This window comes from Oncorhynchus gorbuscha, linkage group LG25 (assembly GCF_021184085.1).
Source record: "Oncorhynchus gorbuscha isolate QuinsamMale2020 ecotype Even-year linkage group LG25, OgorEven_v1.0, whole genome shotgun sequence".
Taxonomy (NCBI): Eukaryota; Metazoa; Chordata; class Actinopteri; order Salmoniformes; family Salmonidae; genus Oncorhynchus; species Oncorhynchus gorbuscha.
The window spans coordinates 47,978,850-47,991,172 of NC_060197.1; the positions used below are offsets into that span (position 1 = coordinate 47,978,850).

General features: G+C 21.7%; 1 protein-coding gene across 1 annotated transcript in view; it reads left to right on the forward strand.

Moving 5' to 3' along the window:
- The first annotated feature begins 266 nt into the window (after positions 1–266).
- The window catches only part of tlr2 (toll-like receptor 2), a 21,194-nt gene continuing 9,137 nt past the window's right edge, over positions 267–12,323 (forward strand). The window contains exon 1 of the mRNA XM_046328494.1: positions 267–555. Within this exon, the coding sequence (XP_046184450.1) occupies positions 274–555 (282 nt within the window). The 5' untranslated portion in view covers positions 267–273. The remainder of the gene's footprint in view (positions 556–12,323) is intronic.

Here is a 12,323-nt window from a genome sequence, read left to right on the forward strand (position 1 = left end):
GTGTCTCTCCTCCAGGTGTATGTGATGCCGTGTCTGATTGGTCAACGGGAATTACAAACCAATGAAACACATGTGTCTCCTCCAGGTGTTTTGTGATGCCGTGTCTGATTGGTCAGGTGTTTTGTGACGATTGGTCAACGGGAATTACAAACCAATGAAACACATGTGTCTCCTCCAGGTGTTTTGTGATGCCGTGTCTGATTGGTCAACGGGAATTACAAACCAATGAACACATGTCTCCTCCAGGTGTTTTGTGACATGAATTACAAACCAATGAAACACATGTGTCTCCTCCAGGTGTTTTGTGATGCCGTGTCTGATTGGTCAACGGGGAATTACAAACCAATGAAACATGTGTCTCTCCTCCAGGTGTTTGTGATGCCGTGTCTGACCTCTCTCCTGTTGACCCAAATGGTGTACCTGGACCTGAGTGGTAACCTACTGACCGACCTGACCCTGACGGAATCTCTGTGTCACGGGATTGGGATCCTGAGGAATCTCAGGGTTATCAACGTCAGCGACAATGCCCTGAAGTCCATTTCCCTCATCAGCAAAGTGTGTAACTGTTGCACCCTATTGCCTATAACAATGCACTTTTATTTATTTTATTTTAATTGACTGTCCACATGGCTCTGGTCTATAGTAGTACCACTATATAGGGAATAGGGCTCTGGTCTATAGTAGTACCACTATATAGGGAATAGGGCTCTGGTCTATAGTAGTGCACTATATAGGGAATGGGGCTCTGGTCTATAGTAGTACCACTATATAGGGAATAGGGCTCTGGTCTATAGTAGTACCACTATATAGGGAATAGGGCTCTGGTCTAAGGTAGTGCACTATATAGGGAATAGGGCTCTGGTCTATAGTAGTACCACTATATAGGGAATAGGGCTCTGGTCTATAGTAGTACCACTATATAGGGAATAGGGCTCTGGTCTATAGTAGTACCACTATATAGGGAATAGGGCTCTGGTCTCAAAAAAGTAGGGCTCTGGTCTATGCACTATATAGGGAATAGGGCTCTGGTCTATAGTAGTACCACTATATAGGGAATAGGGCTCTGGTCTATAGTAGTGCACTATATAGGGAATAGGGCTATGGTCTAAAGTAGTGCACTATATAGGGAATAGGGCTCTGGTCTAAAGTAGTACCACTATATAGGGAATAGGGCTCTGGTCTATAGTAGTGCACTATATAGGGAATAGGGCTCTGGTCTATAGTAGTGCACTATATAGGGAATAGGGCTCTGGTCTATAGTAGTTCACTATATAGGGAATAGGGTTCAATAGGGCCCTGGCCTATAGTAGTGCACTATATAGGGAATAGGGCTCTGGTCTATAGTAGTTCACTATATAGGGAATAGGGCTCTGGTCTATAGTAGTTCACTATATAGGGAATAGGGCTCTGGTCTATAGTAGTTCACTATATAGGGAATAGGGTTCTATAGGGCCCTGGCCTATAGTAGTGCACTATATAGTGAATAGGGCTCTGGTCTATAGTAGTTCACTATATAGGGAATAGGGTTCTATAGGGCTCTGGTCTATAGTAGTGCACTATATAGGGAATAGGGCTCTGGTCTATAGTAGTACCACTATATAGGGAATAGGGCTCTGGTGTAAAGTAGTGCACTATATATAGGGAATAGGGCCCTGGTCTATAGTAGTACCACTATATAGGGAATAGGGCTCTGGTCTAAAGTAGTACCACTATATAGGGAATAGGGCTCTGGTCTATAGTAGTACCACTATATAGGGAATAGGGCTCTGGTCTAAAGTAGTGCACTATATAGGGAATAGGGCTCTGGTCTAAAGTAGTGCACTATATAGGGAATAGGGCTCTGGTCTAAAGTAGTGCACTATATAGGGAATAGGGCTCTGGTCAAAAGCAGTGCACTATATAGGGAATAGGGCTCTGGTCTAAAGTAGTGCACTATATTGGAAATAGGGCTCTGGTCTAAAGTAGTGCACTATATTGGGAATAGGGCTCTGGTCTAAAGTAGTGCACTATATTGGGAATAGGGCTCTGGTCTAAAGTAGTGCACTATATAGGGAATAGGGCCCTGATCAAAAGTAGTGCACTATATAGGGAATAGGGCTCTGGTCTAAAGTAGTGCACTATATAGGGAATAGGGTGCAACAACTCCCTGTCTCCCATTAGCCAACGGTGTACTGAGTCTACATCCCAAATGGCACCCTACTCCCTACATAGTGAACTACTTTGAAGCAAAGCCTAGGTAATGTAATTTGGTTCAGACTTCTAGTCAGGCGACACCTTTTGATATCAGCTTTGCAGTGAACTTGTGCTGCTTCTATCTCTCATGTTTGGCGTCGCATTGTTTTTAACCTCGAGAAGAGGACTGAAGAAAGCCCATTAATAACAATTCATAATCATTTACATTTTTTTGGTCAAATAAGCATCCTTCTGTTTTAAGTATTTAATATTTTCAGAGAAATGCTAAATAAGTACAAGGTTGAATTATATATAATAGCACATATTCTCTCTGTTAATTTCAATTTTATTTATAATAACACATATTCTCTCTTTTAATTTCAATTTTATTTATAATAACACATATTCTCTCTGTTAATTTCATTTTTATTTATAATAACACATATTCTCTGTTAATTTCAATTTGATTTTTAATTTCAATTTGATTTATAATAACACATATTCTCTTTTAATTTCAAATTTTTCATATTTGATTTATTTTATTTATAAACACATATTCTCTCTTTTAATTTCAATTTTATTTATAATAACACATATTCTCTCTGTTAATTTCAATTTTATTTATAATAACACATATTCTGTTAATTTCAATTTTATTTATGTTATATTTCAATTTGAATTATAATAACACATATTCTCTCTGTTAATTTCAATTTTATTTATAATATATTCTCTCTGTTAATTTCAATTTTATTTATAATAACACATATTCTCTCTTTTAATTTCAATTTTATTTATAATAACACATATTCTCTCTGTTAATTTCAATTTGATTTATAATAACACATATTCTCTCTGTTAATTTCAATTGTATTTATAATAACACTCTCTGTTAATTTCAATTTGATTTATAATAACACATATTCTCTCTGTTAATTTCAATTTTATTTATAATAACACATATTCTCTCTGTTAATTTCAATTTTATTTATAATAACACATATTCTCTCTTTAATTTCAATTTTATTTATAATAACACATATTCTCTCTGTTAATTTCAATTTTATTTATAATGTTAATTTCAATTTTATTTATAATAACACATATTCTCTCTGTTAATTTCAATTTTATTTATAATAACACATATTCTCTCTGTTAATTTCAATTTTATTTATAATAACACATATTCTCTGTTAATTTCTGTTAATTTCAATTTCAATTGTATTTATAATAACACATATTCTCTCTGTTAATTTCAATTTTATTTATAATAACACATATTCTCTCTTTAATTTCAATTTTATTTATAATAACACATATTCTCTCTGTTAATTTCAATTTTATTTATAATAACACATATTCTCTCTGTTAATTTCAATTTTATTTATAATAACACATATTCTCTCTGTTAATTTCAATTTTATTTATAATAACACATATTCTCTGTTAATTTCAATTTGATTTATTCTCTCTGTTAATTTCAATTTTATTTATAATAACACATATTCTCTCTGTTAATTTCTGATTTATTATATTTCTGTTAATTTCAATTTATTTATAATAACACATATTCTCTCTGTTAATTTCAATTTGATTTATAATAACACATATTCTCTCTTTTAATTTCAATTTTTATTTATAATAACACCTATTCTCTCTGTTAATTTCAATTTTATTTATAATAACACATATTCTCTTTTAATTTCAATTTTATTTATAATAACACATATTCTCTTTTAATTTCAATTTTATTTATAATCATATTCTCTCTGTTAATTTCAATTTTATTTATAATAACACATATTCTCTCTGTTAATTTCAATTTTATTTATAATAACACATATTCTCTCTGTTAATTTCAATTTTATTTATAATAACACATATTCTCTCTGTTAATTTCAATTTTATTTATAATAACACATATTCTCTCTGTTAATTTCAATTTTATTTATAATAACACATATTCTCTCTGTTAATTTCAATTTTATTTATAATAACACATATTCTCTCTGTTAATTTTATTTTATTTATAATAACACATATTCTCTCTGTTAATTTCAATTTGATTTATAATAACACATATTCTCTCTGTTAATTTCAATTTTATTTATAATAACACATATTCTCTCTGTTAATTTCAATTTTATTTATAATAACACATATTCTCTCTGTTAATTTCAATTTTATTTATAATAACACATATTCTCTCTGTTAATTTCAATTTTATTTATAATAACACATATTCTCTCTGTTAATTTCAATTTGATTTATAATAACACATATTCTCTCTGTTAATTTCAATTTGATTTATAATAACATATTCTCTCTTTTAATTTCAATTTTATTTATAATAACACATATTTCTCTGTTAATTTCAATTTTATTTATAATAACACATATTCTCTTTTAATTTCAATTTTTATTTATAATAACACATATTCTCTTTTAATTTCAATTTGATTTATAATAACACATATTCTCTTTTAATTTCAATTTTATTTATAATAACACATATTCTCTCTGTTAATTTCAATTTGATTTATAATAACACATATTCTCTCTGTTAATTTCAATTGTATTTATAATAACACATATTCTCTCTGTTAATTTCAATTTTATTTATAATAACACATATTGTCTCTGTTAATTTCAATTGTATTTATAATAACACATATTCTCTCTGTTAATTTCAATTTTATTTATAATAACACATATTCTCTCTTTTAATTTCAATTTTATTTATAATAACACATATTCTCTCTGTTAATTTCAATTTTATTTATAATAACACATATTCTCTCTGTTAATTTCAATTTTATTTATAATAACACATATTCTCTCTTTTAATTTCAATTTGATTTATAATAACACATATTCTCTCTTTTAATTTCAATTTGATTTATAATAACACATATTCTCTCTTTTAATTTCAATTTTATTTATAATAACACATATTCTCTCTTTTAATTTCAATTTTATTTATAATAACACATATTCTCTCTTTTAATTTCAATTTTATTTATAATAACACATATTCTCTCTTTTAATTTCAATTTTATTTATAATAACACATATTCTCTCTTTTAATTTCAATTTTATTTATAATAACACATATTCTCTCTGTTAATTTCAATTTTATTTATAATAACACATATTCTCTCTGTTAATTTCAATTTTATTTATAATAACACATATTCTCTCTGTTAATTTCAATTTTATTTATAATAACACATATTCTCTCTTTTAATTTCAATTTTATTTATAATAACACATATTCTCTCTGTTAATTTCAATTTTATTTATAATAACACATATTCTCTCTGTTAATTTCAATTGTATTTATAATAACACATATTCTCTCTGTTAATTTCAATTTTATTTATAATAACACATATTCTCTCTTTTAATTTCAATTTTATTTATAATAACACATATTCTCTCTTTTAATTTCAATTTTATTTATAATAACACATATTCTCTTTTAATTTCAATTTTATTTATAATAACACATATTCTCTTTTAATTTCAATTTTATTTATAATAACACATATTCTCTCTGTTAATTTCAATTTTATTTATAATAACACATATTCTCTCTGTTAATTTCAATTTTATTTATAATAACACATTCTCTTTTAATTTCAATTTTATTTATAATAACACATATTCTCTCTGTTAATTTCAATTTTATTTATAATAACACATATTCTCTCTGTTAATTTCAATTTTATTTATAATAACACATATTCTCTCTTTTAATTTCAATTTGATTTATAATAACACATATTCTCTCTTTTAATTTCAATTTGATTTATAATAACACATATTCTCTCTTTTAATTTCAATTTTATTTATAATAACACATATTCTCTCTTTTAATTTCAATTTTATTTATAATAACACATATTCTCTCTTTTAATTTCAATTTTATTTATAATAACACATATTCTCTCTTTTAATTTCATTTTTATTTATAATAACACATATTCTCTCTTTTAATTTCAATTTTATTTATAATAACACATATTCTCTCTTTTAATTTCATTTTTATTTATAATAACACATATTCTCTCTGTTAATTTCAATTTGATTTATAATAACACATATTCTCTCTTTTAATTTCATTTTTTTATTTATAATAACACATATTCTCTCTTTTCATTTCAATTTGATTTATAATAACACATATTTCTCTCTTTTAATTTCATTTTTATTTATATAACACATATTCTCTCTTTTCATTTCAATTTTATTTATAATAACACATATTCTCTTTTAATTTCAATTTTATTTATAATAACACATATTCTCTGTTAATTTCAATTTTATTTATAATAACACATATTCTCTCTGTTAATTTCAATTGTATTTATAATAACACATATTCTCTCTGTTAATTTCAATTTTATTTATAATAACACATATTCTCTCTTTTAATTTCAATTTTATTTATAATAACACATATTCTCTCTTTTAATTTCAATTTTATTTATAATAACACATATTCTCTCTGTTAATTTCAATTTTATTTATAATAACACATATTCTCTCTGTTAATTTCAATTGTATTTATAATAACACATATTCTCTCTGTTAATTTCAATTTTATTTATAATAACATATTCTCTCTTTTAATTTCAATTTTATTTATAATACACATATTCTCTCTTTTAATTTCAATTTTATTTATAATAACACATATTCTCTCTTTTAATTTCAATTTTATTTATAATAACACATATTCTCTCTTTTAATTTCAATTTTATTTATAATAACACATATTCTCTCTTTTAATTTCAATTTTATTTATAATAACACATATTCTCTTTTTAATTTCAATTTTATTTATAATAACACATATCTCTCTTTTAATTTCATTTTTATTTATAATAACACATATTCTCTCTTTTAATTTCAATTTGATTTATAATAACACATATTCTCTCTTTTAATTTCATTTTTATTTATAATAACACATATTCTCTCTGTTAATTTCAATTTTATTTATAATAACACATATTCTCTCTTTTAATTTCATTTTTATTTATAATAACACATATTCTCTCTGTTAATTTCATTTTTATTTATAATAAACATATTCTCTCTGTTAATTTCAATTTTATTTATAATAACACATATTCTCTTTTAATTTCAATTTTATTTATAATAACACATATTCTCTCTGTTAATTTCAATTTTATTTATAATAACACATATCTCTCTGTTAATTTCAATTTGATTTATAATAACACATATTCTCTCTTTTAATTTCAATTTTTATTTATAATAACACATATTCTCTCTTTTTAATTTCAATTTTATTTATAATAACACATATTCTCTCTTTAATTTCAATTTTATTTATAATAACACATATTCTCTCTTTTTAATTTCAATTTTATTTATAATAACACATATTCTCTCTTTTAATTTCAATTTTATTTATAATAACACATATTCTCTCTTTTAATTTCAATTTTATTTATAATAACATATTCTCTCTTTTAATTTCAATTTTATTTATAATAACACATATTCTCTCTGTTAATTTCAATTTTATTTATAATAACACATATTCTCTCTGTTAATTTCAATTTTATTTATAATAACACATATTCTCTCTGTTAATTTCAATTTTATTTATAATAACACATATTCTCTCTTTTAATTTCAATTTTATTTATAATAACACATATTCTCTCTGTTAATTTCAATTTTATTTATAATAACACATATTCTCTCTGTTAATTTCAATTTTTATTTATAATAACACATATTCTCTCTGTTAATTTCAATTTTATTTATAATAACACATATTCTCTCTTTTAATTTCAATTTTTATTTATAATAACACATATTCTCTCTTTTAATTTCAATTTTATTTATAATAACACATATTCTCTTTTAATTTCATTTTTATTTATAATAACACATATTCTCTTTTAATTTCAATTTTATTTATAATAACACATATTCTCTCTGTTAATTTCAATTTTATTTATAATAACACATATTCTCTCTGTTAATTTCAATTTTATTTATAATAACACATTCTCTTTTAATTTCAATTTTATTTATAATAACACATATTCTCTCTGTTAATTTCAATTTTATTTATAATAACACATATTCTCTCTGTTAATTTCAATTTTATTTATAATAACACATATTCTCTCTTTTAATTTCAATTTGATTTATAATAACACATATTCTCTCTTTTAATTTCAATTTGATTTATAATAACACATATTCTCTCTTTTAATTTCAATTTTATTTATAATAACACATATTCTCTCTTTTAATTTCAATTTTATTTATAATAACACATATTCTCTCTTTTAATTTCAATTTTATTTATAATAACACATATTCTCTCTTTTAATTTCATTTTTATTTATAATAACACATATTCTCTCTTTTAATTTCAATTTTATTTATAATAACACATATTCTCTCTTTTAATTTCATTTTTATTTATAATAACACATATTCTCTCTGTTAATTTCAATTTGATTTATAATAACACATATTCTCTCTTTTAATTTCATTTTTATTTATAATAACACATATTCTCTCTTTTCATTTCAATTTGATTTATAATAACACATATTCTCTCTTTTAATTTCATTTTTATTTATAATAACACATATTCTCTCTTTTCATTTCAATTTTATTTATAATAACACATATTCTCTTTTAATTTCAATTTTATTTATAATAACACATATTCTCTCTGTTAATTTCAATTTTATTTATAATAACACATATTCTCTCTGTTAATTTCAATTGTATTTATAATAACACATATTCTCTCTGTTAATTTCAATTTTATTTATAATAACACATATTCTCTCTTTTAATTTCAATTTTATTTATAATAACACATATTCTCTCTTTTAATTTCAATTTTATTTATAATAACACATATTCTCTCTGTTAATTTCAATTTTATTTATAATAACACATATTCTCTCTGTTAATTTCAATTGTATTTATAATAACACATATTCTCTCTGTTAATTTCAATTTTATTTATAATAACACATATTCTCTCTTTTAATTTCAATTTTATTTATAATAACACATATTCTCTTTTAATTTCAATTTTATTTATAATAACACATATTCTCTCTTTTTAATTTCAATTTTATTTATAATACACATATTCTCTCTTTTAATTTCAATTTTATTTATAATAACACATATTCTCTCTTTTAATTTCAATTTTATTTATAATAACACATATTCTCTCTTTTAATTTCAATTTTATTTATAATAACACATATTCTCTCTTTTAATTTCATTTTTATTTATAATAACACATATTCTCTCTTTTAATTTCAATTTGATTTATAATAACACATATTCTCTCTTTTAATTTCATTTTTATTTATAATAACACATATTCTCTCTGTTAATTTCAATTTTATTTATAATAACACATATTCTCTCTTTTAATTTCATTTTTATTTATAATAACACATATTCTCTCTGTTAATTTCATTTTTATTTATAATAACACATATTCTCTCTGTTAATTTCAATTTTATTTATAATAACACATATTCTCTTTTAATTTCAATTTTATTTATAATAACACATATTCTCTCTGTTAATTTCAATTTTATTTATAATAACACATATTCTCTCTGTTAATTTCAATTTGATTTATAATAACACATATTCTCTCTTTTAATTTCAATTTTATTTATAATAAACATATTCTCTCTTTTTAATTTCAATTTGATTTATAATAACACATATTCTCTCTTTTAATTTCAATTTTATTTATAATAACACATATTCTCTCTTTTAATTTCAATTTTATTTATAATAACACATATTCTCTCTTTTAATTTCAATTTTATTTATAATAACACATATTCTCTCTTTTAATTTCATTTTTATTTATAATAACACATATTCTCTCTTTTAATTTCAATTTTATTTATAATAACACATATTCTCTCTTTTAATTTCATTTTTATTTATAATAACACATATTCTCTCTGTTAATTTCAATTTGATTTATAATAACACATATTCTCTCTTTTAATTTCATTTTGATTTATAATAACACATATTCTCTCTTTTCATTTCAATTTGATTTATAATAACACATATTCTCTCTTTTAATTTCATTTTTATTTATAATAACACATATTCTCTCTTTTTCATTTCAATTTTATTTATTTAACACATATTCTCTTTTAATTTCAATTTTATTTATAAACACATATTCTCTCTGTTAATTTCAATTTATTTATAATAACACATATTTCTCTGTTAATTTCAATTGTATTTATAATAACACATATTCTCTCTGTTAATTTCAATTTTATTTATAATAACACATATTCTCTCTTTTAATTTCAATTTATTTATAATAACACATATTCTCTCTTTTAATTTCAATTTTATTTATAATAACACATATTCTCTCTGTTAATTTCAATTTGATTTATAATAACACATATTCTCTGTTAATTTCAATTGTATTTATAATAACACATATTCTCTCTGTTAATTTCAATTTTATTTATAATAACACATATTCTCTCTTTTAATTTCAATTTTATTTATAATAACACATATTCTCTCTTTTAATTTCAATTTTATTTATAATAACACATATTCTCTCTTTTAATTTCAATTTTATTTATAATAACACATATTCCTCTCTTTTAATTTCAATTTTATTTATAATAACACATATTCTCTCTTTTAATTTCAATTTTATTTATAATAACACATATTCTCTCTTTTTAATTTCAATTTTATTTATAATAACACATATTCTCTCTTTTAATTTTTTTTATTTATAATAACACATATTCTCTCTTTTAATTTCAATTTGATTTATAATAACATATTCTCTCTTTTAATTTCATTTTTATTTATAATAACACATATTCTCTCTGTTAATTTCAATTTTATTTATAATAACACATATTCTCTCTTTTAATTTCATTTTTATTTATAATAACACATATTCTCTCTGTTAATTTCATTTTTATTTATAATAACACATATTCTCTCTGTTAATTTCAATTTTATTTATAATAACACATATTCTCTTTTAATTTCAATTTTATTTATAATAACACATATTCTCTCTGTTAATTTCAATTTTATTTATAATAACACATATTCTCTCTGTTAATTTCAATTTGATTTTATAACACATATTCTCTCTTTTAATTTCAATTTTATTTATAATAACATATTCTCTCTTTTAATTTCAATTTTATTTATATAACACATATTCTCTCTTTTAATTTCAATTTTATTTATAATAACACATATTCTCTCTTTTTAATTTCAATTTTATTTATAATAACATATTCTCTTTTAATTTCAATTTTATTTATAATAACACATATTCTCTCTTTTAATTTCAATTTTATTTATAATAACACATATTTCTCTTTTAATTTCATTTTTATTTATAATAACATATTCTCTCTGTTAATTTCATTTTTATTTATAATAACACATATTCTCTCTGTTAATTTCAATTTTATTTATAATAACACATATTCTCTCTGTTAATTTCAATTTGATTTATAGTAACACATATTCTCTCTTTTAATTTCAATTTTATTTATAATAACACATATTCTCTCTGTTAATTTCAATTTGATTTATAATAACACATATTCTCTCTTTTAATTTCATTTTTATTTATAATAACACATATTCTCTCTTTTAATTTCAATTTGATTTATAATAACACATATTCTCTCTTTTAATTTCATTTTTATTTATAATAACACATATTCTCTCTGTTAATTTCAATTTTATTTATAATAACACATATTCTCTCTGTTAATTTCAATTTGATTTATAATAACACATATTCTCTTTTAATTTCAATTTTATATATAATAACACATATTGTCTCTTTTAATTTCAATTTGATTTATAATAACACATATTCTCTCTGTTAATTTCAATTTTATTTATAATAACACATATTCTCTCTGTTAATTTCAATTTTATTTATAATAACACATATTCTCTTTTAATTTCAATTTTATATATAATAACACATATTGTCTCTTAATTTCAATTTGATTTATAATAACACATATTCTCTCTGTTAATTTCAATTTTATTTATAATAACACATTCTCTTTTAATTTCAATTT